The sequence below is a fragment of the Bicyclus anynana genome, chromosome 4 (genome assembly GCF_947172395.1).
Source record: "Bicyclus anynana chromosome 4, ilBicAnyn1.1, whole genome shotgun sequence".
In the NCBI taxonomy this organism is placed as follows: domain Eukaryota; kingdom Metazoa; phylum Arthropoda; class Insecta; order Lepidoptera; family Nymphalidae; genus Bicyclus; species Bicyclus anynana.
The window spans coordinates 14,994,138-15,015,808 of NC_069086.1; the positions used below are offsets into that span (position 1 = coordinate 14,994,138).

The 21,671-nt window shown below is 36.0% G+C and overlaps 1 protein-coding gene across 2 annotated transcripts in view; it reads left to right on the forward strand.

Annotated features, from left to right (window-relative positions):
- Positions 1 to 225: 225 nt before the first annotated feature.
- LOC112054309 (voltage-dependent calcium channel type A subunit alpha-1) overlaps positions 226 to 21,671 on the forward strand; it is a 56,128-nt gene continuing 34,682 nt past the window's right edge. For both annotated transcript variants that reach the window (XR_008250793.1, XM_052881211.1), the window contains exons 1-3: positions 226 to 359; positions 11,161 to 11,295; positions 16,350 to 16,482. Coding sequence is in view for 1 of the 2 variants with exons in the window: in XM_052881211.1 (XP_052737171.1) it covers positions 346 to 359; positions 11,161 to 11,295; positions 16,350 to 16,482 (282 nt within the window). In the remaining variant the exon portion in view is untranslated. The remainder of the gene's footprint in view (positions 360 to 11,160; positions 11,296 to 16,349; positions 16,483 to 21,671) is intronic.

The window sequence follows — 21,671 nt, forward strand, 5'->3', positions numbered from 1 at the left end:
ATATAAAATATTCGCGAAGCTATTTTGATTAAAATTAATTTAATACAAATCTCATATATATACCACTCCATTTATTTTAAAGATATAACACTATCTTATGTGAGTATTTAACTGAATGAGTAGTTAATTTTAATCTGTCTCATAAAAATCTGCGAGGGTAGATTATTAAAAACTAGACATGCGTCAAGTTATAGTTTCATTACATAGTAAATGAAGTGGCAAAATGTTTATTCTCGTGTGAAATGTTAGTTTTATATTTAAATCGTGTTGTTATTTATGTGTTGATATTGTGATAGTAGATATGAAAGTGATCATATTTTGTAAATCTATTTTGGTATCCGTAAAATGGCACGGTTCAGGTACATTTATTATGTTTTATTGTTTGATATAACTGTAACTTGCTGAGACATTTAATGGTTCAGTATCGTGATGTTTGGAAGTCCTTACAAAAGGCCTATGTCCTGCAGTGGACGTCCATCGGCTGACATGATGATGATGATGATGACTGTAACTAAATGTTTGCTGGGGACTACTTAGTAAATAATTAGTCATATAATATGAATATGTACATCCCTTCGGATTATGATCTTAAAGTTCTGTTTCCCGAGGCTTGTTCAGGCTATGGAGTTTTAGGTTTTTCTTTCTTTTAATAATTTCTGAACTATAACCCGTACGTTAAGCCATCAGTCCAGTAGGTACGGCTATTCTCAAACGATAATAGTACGTATTATGAATGTCGTACAGGCGACTGTCACCATACCCATGCTATCTGAAAAACCGTTTAATTTTAATATTTTTGTTACGTTAAGACTTAGGTTAGATGAAATATATTTTTGCAAAAATTGACTCGCCAGCCTAGTCTCCAATTCTTTGCTAGGCGTCTGTAGGTATATTTTTTTTTGTATTTTTTATTATGTTTATATGTTACGCGATTACTCGACGCCTGGACCGATGAGGATAATTATTATTTTTTTGTTGCTTACCACACTAACGCAAGTTTGTCCGGTTATGTTAGTTACTCCTTTACACCGTAACTACTAAACCGGCTTAATTTCATTTAGAAATAGATTACACTTTGAACGAATAGTCTTTATATCGAGTAAAAATCAATGGTTTTCGCGGAATTCGTGAAAATCTTTTTCATGCAAACGGACTGGCGAGCATGTTAGTTATTTTTTTTATTGAACCAGACATGTTCCCATTACACTAATAAATAAATATTTGTTGAGCCCAGTGGAAATGACCTCTGCCTCCGATTCCGGAGAGTGTGGGTTCGAATCCGGTCCGGGGCATGCACCTCCAACTTTTCAGTTGTGTGCATTTTAAGAAATTAAATACCACGTGTCTCAAACGGTGAAGGAAAAACATTGTGACGCAACCTGCATACCACAGAATTTCCTTAATTCTGTGCGTGTGTGAAGTCTGCCGATCCGCATTGGGCCAGCGTGGTGCACTATTTGACCTCTGACTCTGAGAGGAGACTCAAGCTCAGCAGTGAGCCGAATATGGGTTTATTGTGATGATGTTCTATATTTACCAGTTTAAGTATTGTTAAGTGTATATTTTTATTTAAATATTAGCCTTGGCAAATATATCGTTTACTTATTTTGTCGGTTGTATGGTTGTATTATGCAAAAGCCATCTGATCCTAACGCACCATATGGTTTCCAGTACCTCCCTATAAATATTGTAAGGGTTTACACACTGTGGGACGATATCATTTTTAGAGATTTCAATACCAAATACGAAGCTAACGGCCTCCGTAGCGCAGTGGTATGCGCGGTGGATTTACTTGACGGAGGTCCTGGGTTCGATCCCCGGCTTCTTAATTGGTCCAGGTCTGGCTGGTAGGAGGCTTCGGCCGTGGCTAGTTACCACCCTAACCCTAGTGACAAAGACGTACCGCCAAGCGATTTAGCGTTCCGATACGATGTCGTGTAGAAACCGCAAGGGGTGTGGATTTCCATCCTCCTCCTAACAAGTTAGCCCGCAACCATCTTAGATTGCATCATCACTTACTATCAGGTCAGATTGCAGTCAAGGACTAACTAGTAGAGAATAAAAAAAAATAAAAGGGGTCTGGAACATATTCCAGACGCCTGCAGCTTCGTACGCGTGGAAAACCCACCCTTTAATTATAATGATCATCCTTTTATCCAAAGTTCATCCACCTATCTGGCAAGTTCGTTGATGTTACTCCCATGATATGCGGGCGACGGGGGGAAAGACTGTGCGGGCGGGAAATCGTGCGTGCGGAGAAATGAGGTACATTAGTCGCGGGTTTTTCAAAATTCAAATTCAAAATTCATTTATTTTAAGTAGGCTCAGTTTACAAGCACTTTTGATACGTCATTTGACCATTTATAAAGATTCTACCACCGGTTCGGAAGGCTGCTGAGAAGAAATCGGCAAGAAACTCAACAGTTGCTCTTTTGAAAAATTCCAACAATATTATAATTTACAATTGATGACAAGTATAATTTACAATTGATGACAATTGACTACAATTTCTAGTTTTACTAGTACTAGTAGTGTGAAGGTGGAAACTGATCCAACGGCCTCCAAACATCTTTATCATTAAGGAACTCATCAATGGTGTAGTAACCTCGACTAAGTAAATAAATTCATTCATCGCTACATGCGGATTTTCAGACTTCACATACCAACGCAGAGAATTAAGTAAATTCTCTGGTATATAGGTTTCCTCACGTTGTTTTTCCTTCACCGTTTGAGACACGTGATATTTAATTTCTTAAAATGCACACAACTGAAAAGTTGGAGGTGCATGCCCCGGACCGGATTCAAACCCACACCCTCCGGAATCGGAGGCCGTGATGATATGGTCGTGATCGAGTGGATATGATCAGTTTAACGATTCAGCTAGTGTTATATTACCAAATACCCTTTTTATACTTTTAACGTATTTATAAAAGAGACACTTAATACAGAGAGTCATGCCAAAGTATAATGTGTAAAAGGGCTAAATATCTTGGGTGGGTATTATCGGCTGGCGGAGGGCCTATTCATAAGGGCAGATGACAATAACTCGAGTGTTTTCGTTAATGAGGCGTTTTAAGGCCAAGTTGCGCAGTGTCCTCCAGTACGACTGATCACTCGACCTGATTTCACACCTACTTGGTAAACCCCATTGCAGAGTATATCTATTGAAATTTCATAACAACTATCTACTATACAAGCTTACTAATCGTTATTATAAGCTTACTAGTGGACGCCCGCTCTTCAACCCATATTCGGCTCACTGTGGTCGAGTCTCCTCTCAGAATGAGAGGGGTTAAGCCAATAGTCCACCATGCTGGCTCCATGCGGATTGACAGACTTCATACATGCAGAGAATTAATAAAATTCTCTTGTATGCAGGTTTCCTCACGATGTTTTACTTCACCGTTTGAGACACGTGATATTTAAATTCTTAAAATGTACACAACTGACAAGTTGGAGGTGCATGTCCGGACCGGATTCAAACCCACACTCCGGAATCGGAGGCAGAGATCATATCCACTGGGCTATCACGGACTATCCCACCTAATATTTATAAATTAATGATAATCTTATATAACTTGTTCCTAAAGTAACGAAAAAAAAATTGATTTATTAGCTAGACCAGTTAGCTAGGCTAGTTAGCCGATTTCCCACGGTGAGAATTCGGGCATAAAATATCATCATCAGTCGATGGACGTCCACTGCAGGACATAAGCCTTTTGTAGGGACTTCCAAACATCACGATACTGAGCCACCTGCATCCAGCGAATCCCTGCCGTCGTTGATTGATGTCGTCAGTTCACCAACACTGCGCTTTCTAGTGCGGGGTTGACATTCCAGAACCTTAGGACCCCAACGTCCATCGGCTCTTCGAACTATGTTCCTCGATCATTGTCACTTCAACTTCGTGACTCGTTGAGCTACATTGGTTCTTCTGCGGATCTCCTCATTTCTGATTCGACCACGTAATTAATATAATAAAGTATAGCCTATAATAAATATAGAATATTTAGCTTGCGATCGATAATCGCTTTAGTAGGTCCAGAGATTACCCCTTATAACAGCACAAACTACGTATCTATAATAGTAGAGTAGTATAGATTTGCTTTTGTAATATCATCTTAAATTTTACTAACAAGAAAGCCAGAGGTAGTAAACCATTTCTATTGATGATCAAAAAGACAAGCAACGTGTTTCGCCAGCAAGCTATTAGTTAGAACGAAAGCAGACATCGATTTAGGTCAACAGCGAAGCTAACATCAAAACAACGTGACAACTCAATTTCGAATAGCACGGCTTAATTACCCACCAACCCTAGCGACAATATTGTCTTGAGTAAGTTACTTTGTAATAAGATCAAATAACTATCATTAGCGTGTATATAGATTGAGTCGGTGTCGCTTATCTTACACGGTCCCATTATTTAGCTATGATCCATTTTACAGGTGTAAGGAACCTTTGGTCTATTTATTAATGAATAAAGCCTTCCGACAATATGGTCTTCAGTAATTTACCTTATAATAAGATCTTTTACCTAATAACTATCATTAGCGAGTATATAGCTCGAGTCTGTGTTGCATATCTTGCAAGTTCCTATCATTTTACAGGTGTAAGGAATCTTTGGTATATTTATTATCAACCTATTAAACAAACAACAAATCAATTGACAAAATGTCATCTACATACTTTAAGATATCCACTCAGACCAATTATTATAGAAGGACCTGTATCGCACTCACACAAACAAAATTGTCTGTCATTTTCTGAGGAAAACGAGCTTAGATTTGGTATATTTCTTATACTAAACTAGAAGGTTTTGTCCGTTTTTTTTACGATTAGAACTATTTAACATCGATTCTATAGAGACAGCTTCTATGATCGCATTAGATCGTTGATCATATACTTTGACAGAAAAGTGACACCTAGCGAGGCAGGTCCTATACAATAGTTGGTCTGAGGATATCCACCACTAAGCACTAGATGACATATTTTGTAATTTGTATTCTCAGAACACAGAATACCCCAGAAGGTGTGATCGAGCATAGGATAAAATTACGCTTTTTTGGTGTAATTTCTCGAACAAGCGATTAGACACACCGTGTTGTGTGACGTATCATATTATGTAGATGATACAAACATTGCACACGAAGTTTGGCTTTAGTATATTGTTATTGAGGTCTTTAAGGAGGGTAATAAAGAGATTTTGCTGGTACTCCTATCGCACCCACGGCAAATAAACTTACCGGTATCGTAGTTCATATTTGCTCGCTGTTTTTTAACAGACTCAAAGGTGATTGCAAAAATAAGAAAACTAATGTCGAACAAAGGTTATGATTCACAACATTTGTCAGGACAACTTAATTAACAAATCAAACTGTAACCAAAATAAGACCCTAGAATGGCAGATAATGACCTTGAGTGGAGTCACGCACTTGTGAACGATGTGTGTAGGGTTAAAGGATCCTTTGACTGATATCAAACACTCCCCTTTTCCTAGTCCACTCAAGTCACTCTCCCCGCCTATCCCAAGTAACCCATAAAGAATTACACAACAGGAGATGTAGACGGCTTGTTTAAATGGATGGGAGTTATTTTAATGGATATTTTACGGGTTTTAGGATATAATTCAGAAGCAGTACTTTCTTTTCTTTCATTTCGGTACGTGTTTGAATTAGTTATTTATTACTTTTTTGTTAAATTCACGGACCTTATGTTTCTTACACTTCCAAAGAACTCAATAAAATATCAAGACAAAAATTATGTTCTTTCGGTGAACACGAACTAATCGTGCGTGATCAATCTATAATGTAACAAGTATCATCGAATCTTTGTTTTCATACAACAAGGCTACATGAATACATTGAATACAAGAAGTGGGTCACTATGAATATTTGGGGGTTTGTCAAGTTCTTGATTATAATTTCATGCTGTTTTTTTACTCTCTACAAATTGACTAAAATCACACCTGATGGTAAGTGATGATACAAACCAAGACCGAAACGCCTGTAGGATTGTGCGGGTAACAGTTCGTTTCACTCTTGAAAGTTTGCCGCGATTCACAATTAATTAATTTCATTGAGTCGCATAGTAAACAGCACAAATGATATAATAATAATAATAATAAAACCATTTATTCAGCCAAAAAAAACATAATATAAATAAAAGAAAACATGAAAATTAATACTAACTTAAATATTCAGGCGAAGCCTTACTAAGGCTTCGACTGAATATTTCAATTAATATAATACTTAAATATTGTCTTCAATGTTGAGTTGTGTATTCAGAAACTGTAAACATTATATATTTATGTATGTAAATAAATATACAAATGTATTAAACACAAAATTGTGCAGTGGAGTAGTTATATTCAGATCACTTTTTGCGGTAATTTTGTAGGCAAGTAACATATCTAAAGTATGAAATACCGTTGATCCAAAGACACAAACATAATCATTGGACTAACGAGGCGGTTACTTCCTTCGTTTTAAAATTATCAAAGCAAGAGAAAAATATACAAATCCGACTTAAGAAAATTTGTATCCAAGTACTTGAACACAAATTTTCTCTAGTTTAGTTATGTAGGTCAATTAACCAATAATGAAAACAAACTGGAACAAAGGTTACTTAGGAAAACTCATACAAACAACCAAGCGTTTTCCCGGTATTTAAGCCAGACAATGAGTCGCCGATTTTTGCGTATCGGTTTATTTTTCTTACACAGACGTAGTATGAACGTACATTTTGTTCAGTTCTGACAACGCTAGCGCAAAACTGAGGCGGAAAAATGTGTCTTAATGTAATTTAGTCGTTTATTAGTTGTAATAGTTATAAGTCGCGGCGTCACCTGGATGAGGATATCAGCTGAAAATCAGTGCTGTGTGCTCCAGCTTGGATCATGCAGCAAAATGCTGAGCTGGTACCTTTTTCAAGGTTGTGCCAAACATGACAGTGTGGTGATGCTTCTGCTACTTGAGTTTTGGTCTTGCTTTGCTCAGGTGGTTGAGGCATCGGACGCTGCAGTGCTTCGGCATTGTGGTGTGTGGCACAATTTTAAAATAAACGTTTTTTCTTTCTATTAAACAAAGAACGTTTTAACAAATAATACCTGAATGTTGTCTACAATGTTCAGTTACCTAAGTGTTCAGGAAGTGTAAGGACTATATATAGTTAAATATGTAAGGTAACTAGCGGACTTCGTCCGCGTGAAATTTAGTTTTTCACAAATCTCTCGGGAACCATGGCTTTTTCCAGCCTATGTATATAGCCTATGTATTAATCCAGTCTAAAATCTATTTTTATTCCAAATTCCCAATCGGTTCAGTAGTTGCGACGTTATAGAGTATCAAACATCCAAACAAACATCCATACAACCTTTCGCGTTTATAATAATAGTATAGGTACGATTTTAATATTATTAGGATCATATAAGTAATCGTGTGCACATCATCATCATCATCATCATCATATCAGCCGATGGACGTCCACTGCAGGACATAGGCCTTTTGTAGGGACTTCCAAACATCACGATACTGAGCCAACTGAATCCCTGCGACTCGCTTGATGTCGTCAGTCCACCTGGTAGGGGGTCGGCCAACACTGCGCTTACTAGTGCGGGGTCGCCATTCCAGCACTTTGGGACCCCAACGTCCATCGGCTTTTCGCACTATGTGCCCCGCCCATTGCCACTTCAGCTTCGCAACTCGTTGAGCTATGTCGGTGACTTTGGTTCTTCTGCGGATCTCCTCATTTCTGATTCGATCGCGCAGAGATACTCCTAACATAGCTCGTTCCATCGCCCGCTGTGTGACTCTGAGCCTTCTTATGAGGCCCATAGTTAGCGACCAAGTCTCGGAACCATAGGTCATCACTGGCAACACGCACTGTTCGAAGACTTTTGTCTTCAGGCACTCAGGAATTTCGGACGAAAAGATGTCGCGAAGTTTCCCGAATGCAGCCCAGCCGAGTTGGATTCGACGGTTCACCTCTTTCTCGAAATTGGACCTACCTAACTGGATCATATGTCCTAGGTATATGTATTCGTCTACAATTTCGAGTGCAGCGTTCTCAACTATAACTGGGTGGAGCGATACATGAGCATTACACATTATTTTTGTTTTGCCCATGTTCATTTTCAGGCCCACCTGTTGAGAAACGCTGCTGAGGTCATTGAGCATTGTACTAAGGTCATCCAGAGTCTGTGCCATGACGACTACATCGTCCGCGAACCGCAGCTGAGTGATGTACTCGTCATTGATGTTGATGCCAAGTCCGCCCCAGTCCAGAAGCTTAAAGACGTCTTCCAATGCGGCGGTAAATAGCTTCGGAGAGATCACATCTCCCTGACGCACTCCTCGCTGCAACTGGATTGGCCTCGTAGTCTGATCCTGAATACGGACTGACATAGTGGCGTTTTCGTACAAGCACTTCAACGCTTGGATATATCTGTAATCAATTCGGCATCTCTGCAATGACCTTAGCACAGCCCAGAATTTTCCACCGAATCGAAGGCTTTCTCATAGTCCACAAACGCTAAGCATAGTGGCTGGTTATACTCGTGAGTCTTCTGTATAACCTGCCGCAGCGTATGGATGTGGTCTGTGGTACTAAAGCCTTTTCGGAAACCGGCTTGTTCGGGAATGAATGAGTGAATCGTGTGCACACAGTAAAGTAATTAAATTCGGATTACTTTTTGTGATGATTTTAGGTAACATAAATCCTATCCTACTAATCCTACTAATATTATAAGTATGGATGTATGGGTGTAACAATTAATCAAAAATAATTACCAAGTAATTTTTCACCACATGGTATGGCTCAACAACATGGACTATGGCCCGTTCTTATTGAATTGTATAAATGTTCCCCGGATCTTGTACTACAATTCCAATTCAATACACAGTCGATTTTAATTAAAAAGCGTCATAGTAGGCAAAAAGTGTACACGGATACGAAATTACTGGAAAGCGAAATTATCTGATAAAAGGGAACGCCCGTTCTGTGAAGCCCTAGAGACGCATAACTTGAGCCATGTACTCATATCAACGATGTTAATTAGTCTAATGCATTTGTTAGCTTCTTTTTGGTCGGCAAAGTTACAGGGTTGCGGTTTTTATAAGAGGCTAGTTGATTCTTTTTTTTAATGGTCTTGAATTGTTCATTATCGTTCTACTACTACAATAAAATATAAATAACTAGCTGATGCCACGCGGTTTCACCCGCGTGGTTCCCGTTCCCGTACTAATACAGGGATAATATATAGCCTATAGCCTTCCTCGATAAATGGGCTATCTAACACTCAAAGAATTTTTCAAATACCACCAGTAGGACCAGTAGTTCCAGAGATTAGCGCGTTCAATCAAACAAACAAACAAACTCTCCAACTTTATAATATTAGTATAGATTTTTAAATATTTTTTGACATTACGAGCCAAAACACTATAAGCCATGATGGTCTGTATTTTACCTGTAGCATGACGTCACATCAACCCGTAAACACTAAACAGCAAACAATAATTGGACATGTCTTAGTTTGACGTTTTTTCAATCAAGTAAAATCGTGATGTCACAAAATGGACGACAGCGTTTTTGACGTTTGGAAGAACAGAATAAATACATTGTTTTTAATTAAATTTTATATGAAATCTTTAACTTATATAAATTAATATCGATATATTTCAGATCCCTATTCCATGTACTATACGAAATTAATATTGTTTATATTAAATTTGATATGAGTCAACTGCTGGAACAATTTATGTCGTTGTTTTTAACTTACAAAACAATCGATAGAACAGACCCTCATTTGTCTAAGAATAAAACGTATTTTTTTTTAATATTTCATACAAGAAGCAAACGCCATACAGTTTCAGCCACGTAGTTTTCGTTCCTGTAGGTATAAAATATAGCCTATGTCCAGCAATTTTGTGAATTCGTAAAGTGATAGGGGTAATCTCAGGATATACGGAACCGATTTTGAAAATTCTTGTATCAATAGAAAACTACATCCCCATGTTCCCCACGGGAACGGAAACTAGACAGGTGAAACGGCGGATCGTCTGCTTGTTATTATATGCATTAGGTGTTTTGTTTGTGAACGTCTTGTTCTCTAGTTTTCTATATTCTGTGGGCATTAGCGTGTTCCGATAATTTTATACATTTTCCACACCCGTCTCATGAAGTACCTACATAGCAATGTTTATACGACGCTACTAAGGACCTAGTGGCAGTTTGATAATGTTACTATCACGTTAACGTAAACGCGAATGTTTAAGGAATTGAAACAGCGCCATCTAGTGGCACTACTGCACAACTGTTTCAATTCCATATAAATTTGTGTTTACGTTTTACGTCAACGCGATAGTAACAGTATGAAAATATTGAAAACTCCCACTAGGCACACTGGTAAGCTTAGTGAGGTCATCACAACTATCAGTCAGTCATTTGGTTGCATAACTTTACTTATCAATTAAGTTTTGTTGTTTTTTTCTCTTTCGCATTTTCTTTTAACTTATTTTTATAATTCTCTCTTTTATGATATTGGATTATGCATTGTTTACCTTGAGCTTGCTATCTATTAAGTAATTTTATTTTATATTCCTATTTCCGTAGGAATACGGGAATAAAATATGGTCTATAGCTCCCGGGGATAGAGTACCTTCCCGAAACATCGAAAGAATTTTTAAAATCGGTTCTGATTGTTCGCAGATTATTCAATACAAACAAACATACAAACAATGAATTTCTCTTTATAATGTTAATATAAACTAGTGGATGCCCGCGACTTCATCCGCCCTAAGACCTCTTTAATTCAGCCCATACAGTGGTATCGCTGTAAAAATTGAGTAACTTCTCCAGTTTTCCCAACGTTTCCCTCACTCTGCTGCTATTAATCGTAGCGTGATGAAAATTATACTATAATTTGATAAAATCCGTTGAGTAGTTTTTGTTTCTATTATGAAAAACAGACAGACAGACCGACAAAAATTTTACTGATTGCATCTTTTGCATCAGAATCGATCACTAATCAACCCTTGATAGTTATTTTTGAAATATATTACATGTACAGAATTGACCTCTCTACACATTTATTATAAGTACAAATATGTAAAGATATCCGGTAAAAAGCCGACAGTTTCTCAATGCGAACGTGTCACATTCCAGGTTGGCGGCAGCGCAGGAGGCGGCGGGCGCGCAGGCCCGTGCGGCGCCAGCTGATACCATGGGCGGCGCCCACCAGCCCGCTACTCCGGGGCCAAGCTCGCTCTTTATATTCTCCGACGAAAACCCAATTCGGAGGTAATTAAATAAAAATAAACCTTACATCTCAGACTAATTAGATAAAGACCTGCCTCGCAAGACATTATTTTTCTGTCAAAGTATATGATCAACGATCTTTTGCGATTATAAACACTGTCTCTATAGAATCGATGTTTCATAGTTTACAATCGTGTCCATCGGTTAAAAACCTCCGTGTAAATACCTTTTTGTGTAGTTAAATGGTGTAAAAAACGAACCAAAAACTGCTAGTTTAGTATAAGATTTGTATGAAATGTAAGCTCATTTTCCTTAGAAAATGGCAGAAAATTTTGTTCGTGAATTTGGGTGCGATACTAGTCCTTATGTATTTAGTCTGAGCCTTACATGAAAAATGTTAGGAAGCTTTTTGACGTGACAACGTCTTATAATTCGCTGGCTGCACACTCGAAAAAAGATGACGTCATGCGACGTCGTTCCCTCACTCTAGGGTTGCCAACTTTTTTTACAAAAAATATAGTATATTCTGGTCTATGAAGATTTTTAAACAGTATTTTAGAAAAACAACATTTTCTTTTGAAAAATGCAACCATTCCATCAGCATTTTCTTATGACGTTGTCATGTTCAACTATCGTCAGTAAACCGACTTTACAGACAGCCGATTTTTTTTTGTTTGACGCCAAACCGCGCTGTTAAATGATGGAAATGCAAATCTTGCTCATAATTATCAGCCTATTTTAACGTAGGTATATATATACAGTCTATATGCAGTAGTGTGTACGGTGTGGCGACGCGTCGCGCAATCGACTGTGCGATTCTCTCCCACTTGATCCGGCGTTAAGCCATCTCTCTCGCTACACTGAGCTCGGATACCTATAGTGTATACTCCGTAGTGTATACAGTGTTAACTTTTACAAAATAATGTCGATGTTTCACATCTGCCAGGCGTCCCGTGATGACTCACATTTTTTTTCTAAATTTTAACCTGTTGCAAGGTATAGCCACAGTAAAGATGGTATAGACCACTAGATATGACCTCTGCCTCCGATTCCGGAGGGTGTGGATTCGAATCCGATCCGGGGCACGCACCTCCAACTTTTCGGTTGTGTGCATTTTAAGAAATTAAATACCACGTGTCTCTAACGGTGAAGAAAAACATCGTGAGGAAACCTACAGAGAATTTTCTTAATTCTCTGCGTGTGTGAAGTCTGCCAATTTGCATTGGGCCAGCGTGGTAGACTATTAGCCTGATCCCTCTCATTCCGAGAGAAGACTCGTGCTTAGCAGTGAGCCGAATATAGGTTGGTAACGAAGACTACTAACGTCTTCGTTCACGTTTCTTAATTTCTGCGATAAACAAAAACTTCCGTGACGGCTCAAATTTTTTTTCTAAATTTTAACTTGTTACTCTTGATGTTGCATAGAATAATTCCCGTTCTGTCACGATTCCCGGACTACAAACTTAAGGCTCCGGTCAGACCGGTAGCTTTAATTTCCGGTAAGATCGCGTCTACATAATTTTCAAATCAAAATATAATCGAATAATCAAAAATCCATCAAATCAACGTTCTAGACAGGACAAGGTCTGTTGGGAGTTCCTCATATTTATTACAAAGTTGTGTTTTAGTGCAAATCTATATGATGCAATAAATCTTTCAATCAATCAATCAATTTATTTATTTGCAGATACATGCGTACGTATATATATACAGGTGGTCGGTAGATGTAGATAGTAAATGTATCTTGCCAATTTGTTATTAAATATGTGTTATTAAATTAATTCAAATGACAATTTCATCATTTAATATTTACATCTTTACAATAATTTTATAAGTAAACATCTTTACTATAGTAATAAAAACAAAAAAAATATTTCTTAGCGTATTTAGAAATAAAACCAGCCAAGTGAGAGTTGGACTCACGCACGAAAGGTTCTGTACATATTTAAAAACGGCAAATCAAATCTTGTCTGTTGTATGTTGTTGGAGCCTTCCTGTTAAACAATAATTTTATTTTAATATAAATTATTGTCAGCAGATAGACGTTTGAAATATTCCATGAATATTTCAAACGTCTATCTGCTGCCGTTACCAACATCGAGCAAAAACGAGCAATAGAAAAAACACGTTTGTTGTATGGGAGCCCCCTTAAATGTCTATTATTTCTGTTTTTTTTTTTAGTATTTTGTTGTTACTTAACTTACACATAACCATAATCATTCTATTCTTGAGATGCAGCCTGATGACAGAAGGACGGACAGACGGTTAACTGTGTCTCCCGTTCCGTTTTACCCTTTGGGTTATTCATCGTCATTATCAACCCATATTCGGATCATTCCGGAGCTCCAGTTTCCTCTCAGAATGAGAGGGGTTAGGTTAATACTCCACCACGATAGCCCAAAGCGGATTAGCAGACTTCACACACGCAGAGAATTAAGAAAATTCTCTATTATGCAGGTTTCGACACGATGTTTTTCCTTCAACGTTTGAGACACGTGATATTTCATTTCTTAAAATGCACACAACTGAAAAGTTGGAGGTGAATGCCCCGGACCGTAATCAAACTTACACCCTCCGAAATCGTAGACAGAGGTCATATTCACTGGGTATATACTCTTTGGATACGGAACCCTAGTAAAAACATTTCCCGGCTCTTAGAGAGCCTACACAGCTAACAGTCATTAGGTGCCCACTTGGTTTGTGAAAACACCTCATTTGTCTCTCATAATGTCTAATACATATTTAACAAGCACCTTGTTCTTCCCATGCATTTTGAAAACAGTGTTATGTAGTCAACTCTCTTTGTGGGCATATTATGCGCCGTGAAACGATGTTTACCTAAATATTCATAGCAAGGTCAATTCAGTAGATGTCTGGGACATCAATTAGTGTTTAGTACCTACTACTAAGCGATACATTATCAGCGAGTAATAAAGGTAAGTGATAGCCCAGCAGATATGACCTCTGCCTCCGATTCCAAAGGGTGTGGATTCGAATCCGATCATGCACCTCCAACTTTTCAGTTGTCCATTTTAAGAAATTAAATATCGCGTGTCTCAAACAGTAAGGTAAACATCATGAAGAAACCTGCATACCAGAGAATTTGCTTAATTCTCTGTGTGTGTGAAGTCTGCCAATCCGCATTGGGCCAGCGTGGTGGACTATTGGCCTAACCCCTCTCATTCTGAGAGGAGACTCGAACTTAGCAGTGAGCCGAATATGGTTTGATAACGACGACTACTAAGCGTCTTCGTTCACGTTTCTTAATTTCTGCAATAAACTAAAACTTCAATCTTTATCTTGGAAATTACTTCCGTCACTATATACAAACGCAGATAATATCTTCGGATTGGCTTATCGGATTAATGACGTTAACAGCTTAGAATAGAATATGTTTATAGCTCAGCTTTTTTACAAAAAAGCATCATAATCGATCCATTCGTTTAGAAGATTTAAAAATACACAGACAGTCACGTAAAACGTATACCCCCCCTTTTTCGTGTCGGGTTTTCGCACATAACTTTGCAATGAATACATTAACTTGCTGATAGACTCATCAGAAAAGCTTGCAAATGATATGTTTATAAATGCATTATAAGCTCAACGTGTGATAGGCAGGGGCCTTAACGCTCACAATAATGACTCAATTCTCATTAACGGAGCATAAATTGACATAACATCTTCCCTTTAAATATACCTACTCGTATTCAGCCGTGCATCGTACCTGTACGCCTAAGAAGCACACAATATAATCTACCCTGTTTGCACTTGCACTTGGCAGTTTGTGTCATTAATAAATTAATAATTCTTAATTAATTTAACTAATTAATCATACTGAATCGTTAATTATCTTTCATGATAATATTTAAAATATTATTATATTCCTAGTGGATCCTCTATGCAGCAGGCCAATTCGTTATAATTGACGCATTCTAGTTAATTAATACGAAATTGAGATTCTGGTGGATATCATACGGTAGGTACCTAGAAGACATTTCTCAATTGATTTGATGTTTGTATTAATAGGTTGATAATAAAGACCAAAATAATAAATAGGGCAGTTGTTATTGTTTGTGTTTCTATAAAAAAAAAGAAGTAATAAATAAATGAGAGAAAAAATAGGGCAGCAGATTTGTCAAAAAATGCGTATAATAACCAAACTAGATTTAAATTATTGCGATAAACCCCACTTTTAATTATTTCACGATTTCTTACAGTGTAAAAGTTACAGGTTAATAAAGAAGCCGATTCTAATGCAAAATGTCATAACAACAGCTTTTATTGTATGATTTGACTAGCTGACGCCGCGCAGTTTCACCCGCTTGGTTCCTGTTCCCGTAGGAATACGGGGATAATATATAGCCTATAGCCTTCCTCGATAAATGAGCTATTTAACACTAAAAGAATTTTTAATTTTAAAATCGGACCAGTAGTTTTCTGAGATTAGCGCGTTCAATCAAACAAACTCTTTCAAACTCTTCAGCTTTATATTAGTATAGATGACATGATTGCCATTATGTCTACTATTGTTATTTGTTGACCAAGTGAGTAGTGACCCTGAATTCTGCATCCAGGTCGTGGTATCCATCCACTGGAAATCTGACAATAATGCGACTCTTAATAACGTAAACTAAGATATCCTATCGTACCTATTCAATCTATTAGATCTGTAACAATAGGACTGACATAAAGTACCTATTCTATCTATTAGAACTCTAACAATAGGACTGAAATATAAATCCTAAATAAAAATTTAAAAATATCTGTACCGCCTGTATAATTTTTCTTTTTTTTTTAATGAGAAAGAATTCATTAAGGAACTTAAGCTAACTTAACCTAATAACTATACAAATCATGCCCACGTGGAATGATGGCAAGAATACTGGCTGTATTTCCGCGCTGGACAGCCAAGCTGACCCTTTGCGCAAATAATGAGCCAGCCCTTCTGACACCAGTCGGGGCAACTAGCCTCGGTGATTTGGTAAAATTTATACTGACACCAGTCGAGGCAACTAGCCGCGGTAAATTTTATATTATTGTATATGTCTTGGTGCCCGTTGACCTTTATACTGATAGAACATCTGTCACAATTCCAGGTATACAAAGTTCATCATCGAGTGGCCGCCCTTCGAGTACGCGGTGCTGCTTACCATCATCGCCAACTGCGTGGTGCTGGCGCTGGAAGAGCATCTGCCCAACGGCGATAAGACCATCTTAGCACAGAATCTGGTGAGCCTCCCTAATACAGTGAACATATTTGCTAACACACGTACTCACATATCCAGACTTGCCATCACTAACGGCCAGTTTCTTCATCGCAAGTAACAGTCAAAGTAACGTCATAAATCAAAAGTGACGGTCTTATTCACTGAAAAATAAAGTCTTCTTTACTACTTACTACTTTTACTGTTACTTTAGCTTTACATGAAGAAACTGGCTGTAAGTCCTCATCCGCACGTGAGTTAAAAAAGCGATACGTTAAAACCCAACGTTGACACATCTTTACGTTCTTGATGTGTTGTTGAACCAGGTAATGCTTGTGCATTGATAATGCTCCAGAATTTATAGTACTAACCTTCTAGCGTATCGATTCATTATAAATGTGAACTATTGCAGTAAAATATTGCCCTTCACCAATTCTATTTCCAACGCCCAAAATTGCAAATACAACACTGCTCGATAAAAAGGTGTCGTGTTTTAAAAAAGCTATCGTGTGATATATAAGCTCCGTAAATATTAATGTTTTAAAATTAAATAATACGACAAAAATATCAGTGAAGTGAGAACTATATTATAAACTTTGCAACGCTGCTGTGAAAATATTTTTTGGATATAAATAGTGGCAGGAGGAAAGTGTTATACAAAATATCATCACTGCAATACTTACGTAAACAAAGGAAACTTCCAGATACAAAAGAAACTGAACAGTATTCCAGAAAAGCGTAAGAAGGTCACCACAAAACACAAATTCAATATAAATTTACAAAAGAACAATATTAAGCAATTTACGTAATAAACAACGCAAAATTGTCACCAGTCAGTAATTCATTGAAACTGCAACATTGAGTTAGAAAATCTGATAATACCCACATCTACATCAAGAGTCGCGCGCGACAAGTGCCGCTAGAAACCGGTTTTATTGCAAACAATATACCTAAGTTGAAGTATCGGTGCGATGCTAAGAGGAAAATATTATTAGACCAGAGTTCGATCCCAGCTGTTGTATTGTTGTATTCCGTATTCTTCAAATCAATTATTATTATTATTATTTTTTTTTTATAAAACGATAATGTTTTAAAACTTTGTATATAATATATGTATTAGGTTCAAATTATGTATTAGGTTAGTTGTATTGTTGTATTCCGTATTCTTCGAATCAATTATTATTATTATTTTTTTTTTTGTATAACGGTAATGTTTTAAAACTTTGTATAATGCTAAGAGGAAAATATTATTAGACCAGAGTTCGATCCCAGCTGTTGTATTGTTGTATTCCGTATTCTTCAAATCAATTATTATTAATTTTATTTTTTTGTACAACGGTAATGTTTTAAAACTTTGTATATAATATATGTATTAGGTTCAAATTTTGTATCAGGTCATGGTAGTAGGTATATATATATTATTTATTTATTTATTATTATTTTCTTATATAATTAATTATACACAAATTTACTGTCTTAAAACATGACTAATGAATGTAACGTATGCAAGAATAGTGTGTTAGTTACGCAAAAAAGAATAAAATGCGTAAAGTGTCATACGCAATGTCATTTTGACTGTATTGTAACGTCTGGAGCCAAGTCACCTATACTTCGAGGACAATGGATTTGCCCGACATGCAAGACTAAAATACCAACAACTACGATAACATCGGAAAGCAATATAGCGGTCAAATCAATTGACATTGCGTCAGACTCAAACGAAGTTTTGCTATCGGCCATAAGAAGAGAGGTGACGGAATTTATCTCTCAGACAGTTAACATTGAGTTGAAAAGAATACGTGAAGAGTTAAGCAGCCTACATAGCATAAAGTCGTCCATAGATTATTTATCAGGCCTGTACGATACAGTAAAACAAGAGCTAGGGGAGGCTAAAAAAGAAATTTCAATTTTAAAAAAAGACAACATAGATCTTAGAGAAAAATTAATTAGTCACACAAACACAATTAATATACTTGACAAAGAGGCTAGATCTAATAATATTGAAGTTCACTGTTTACCGGAGTTTAAAGGAGAAAACCTAGTTAAAACTGTAGAACAGATAGGGAGAATAATTAACGTGCCAGTGCATGAAGGGAGTATAGCTAAGTGCACTCGGGTTGCAAAAATAAATAAAGATTCACCAAGACCTAGATCTGTGATTGTTAAATTCAGCTCCCCTTTTCAAAGAGATAGATTTCTGGCAGGTGTTATCAATTATAACAAATCTAATAAGGAAGACAAATTGAACACAGCACATTTAGGTATTTCTGGTGAAAAAAAATCAGTATTTATATCTGAGCACTTATCTTCGTTGTCGAAAGATATTTTCGCTGCAGCGCGTATTTTTGCCAAGGAAAAACAATATCGTTTTGTTTGGTCGCGTAACGGTAATATTTTCTTGCGAAAAACAATTTCGAGTGACATTGTATTGGTGAAGTCAAAGGAAACTTTAGCTAAATTAACATAATATTTATATTTTTTATTCTCACTAATTTATTTTATGCAGTATTATTATTGTGTGTATAGTATTTGGTTTTATGTTCAGTTTAAAAATTTTCTATCAAAATGTAAGAGGAATAAGGACAAAGACAAATGATATATATTTAGCTATCCTTAATACAGATTTTGATATTTTAGTGTTGACTGAAACTTGGCTTAACAGTGGAGTATCAAGTAATGAATTTATTGACAGCAGATACAGTGTTTTTCGTAGAGATCGTGAGTCTAGTGTTACTAATAAGTTAGATGGTGGAGGAGTTTTGATTGCGGTATCAAAAAGGTTTAGATGTTACAGAGTTAATTCTTGGGAGACAAATTATGAAGATCTTTGGGTTAATTTGGTATTTGGATCAAAAACCATATCAATATGTGCGGTGTATATTCCTTCACCACTGCGATATGACACACTTGAAGTATTTACGCAAAATGTTGAACGTATAATAATTAACGAACAGCTGCCAACAATTATAATTGGGGATTTTAATGTACCCTCTATAAAATGGGATAGTGACATTAATGATTTAAAAAAAATGGTGCCGACTAACACTGGTCCAGCTATTACTCTAATAAATAATTTTACGGCTTTAACAAATTTAGGTCAGTATAATAACATAAAGAATGCATTTGGCAAGATTCTAGATCTTGTATTCAGTACTTTTGGCTGTGTGAAAATAGATGAAAGTGATTTTTCTGCATGCTCAATTGATAAATATCATCCGCCATTAGACATTGATTTGGAATTTGATTTTAAAGATACCTTATTAACTCCAAATTCGATTACAAGATACAACTTTGGGAAAGCAGACTATGAGCAAATAAATGAATATCTTACAAACATTAATTGGGAGACATTGTTTAAGGATTGTGATAACGTTAGTGTAATGACAGATATTTTTTATGCTGAGCTACGTAAAATAATTGAAAAATATGTTCCAAAGAAAAAAGTTAAGAATAACTCGCGATATCCGGTTTGGTATTCGAAAAACCTAATTAAAAGATTGAAGGAGAAGAACAAATATAGAATCAGATATAAGAAATACCACAATCCGTTAGACGAAATTGAGTTTAAATTATTACGTGATAGGTGTGAAGTTATTATAAATATGGAATATAAAAACTATTTAGAAAACGTAGAGTATAGTATAAAGGTGAATCCAAATTTTTTTCATTCGTATGTAAAAAACTTGCGTAATAATAAATGTGATTATCCTGCGATAATGACAAATAATAATTGTTCATTTTCCAATGGGTCAGATATTTGTAATCAGTTTGCAATCCACTTCTCAAATATTTTTGTATCGTCTAAGAGTCAATTAACACAATTTGATAGTACTGTAAATTCTAGTTATAGCTCACAATTAAATAACATAAGTATAAAGGAGAAAGAAGTTTTACAGAAATTAAAATGTTTAGATATAAACAAAGGTTCTGGCCCCGATAATATACCACCACATTTTGTTTATAGCTGTGCATTAAGTTTATCGAAACCATTATTTCTTATTTATAATAAATCTTTATGTGATGGTATTTTTCCAAGTATATGGAAAATGGCTAGAGTAGTGCCTGTTTTTAAATGTGGAGATCGGAAGGATATAACAAAATACAGACCAATATGTATATTATCGGTATTTTCAAAAATATTTGAATCAATAATCTGTGAGAGACTAAGTTGGCATTTTAAATCACTGTTAATAGATAATCAACATGGCTTCATAAAAAAAAGATCAACTATATCAAATTTAACATTATTTATAGATGACATTACTGAAGCACTAGATAATACTGATCAACTTGATTGTGTTTATACAGATTTTTCTAAAGCGTTTGACGTTGTTGATCACTGTATATTGATAAAGAAGCTCATCGGTTATGGTGTTTGTGGAAATGTTATCAATTGGATGGAATCATATCTAATGAATCGTGAAATGAATGTTGTTATTGGAGGCTATCAATCAAAAACATTTATTGCTACTTCTGGAGTGCCACAGGGTTCCAACCTTGGGCCTACATTATTTGGAATATTTATCAATGATATTAGAACTTGTTTTCAATATTGCCAATTTCAGCTGTACGCTGATGACCTCAAAATTTATACGAAAATAAAAGACATGAATGATTCTAAAAACATGCAAAAAGATTTAGATAGACTTTCTAATTGGTGTTATAATAATAATATAAAATTAAATCATTTAAAATGTTTCAGTATTACTTTCAGTCGTAAGGTTAAGAATTTCAAGTTCAATTACAGTATAAATGGAAATATATTGGAAGATGTTAAAATTATAAAAGATCTTGGGATTACATTAGATAATAAATTGAGCTTCATACCACACATAGATAGTTTGGTAGGGAAATCTCTCAAGTTATTAGGTTTTATTATTAGAAATACAAAAGAATTTAAAAATTCATCAACAAAATTAGCCTTATTTAATACAATGATCAGAAGTAGACTTGAATACTGTTCAGTAGCATGGAATCCGTATTATCAAGTACATAAGGATAGAATTGAAAGAGTACAAAAAAAGTTTTTACGACATTTAGCATTTAAAGATAAAATATTGAAGGAAAGAACCAAGTATGATGATCTCTTAAAATTTTATAAAACGGCTTCACTATCTAACCGTAGAGATTTGATAGACCTTTGTTTTTTGCACAAAATTGTTAATTTTAAAATAGATAACTCGGAGTTGCTGAATAGGGTAAAACTTGCTGTGC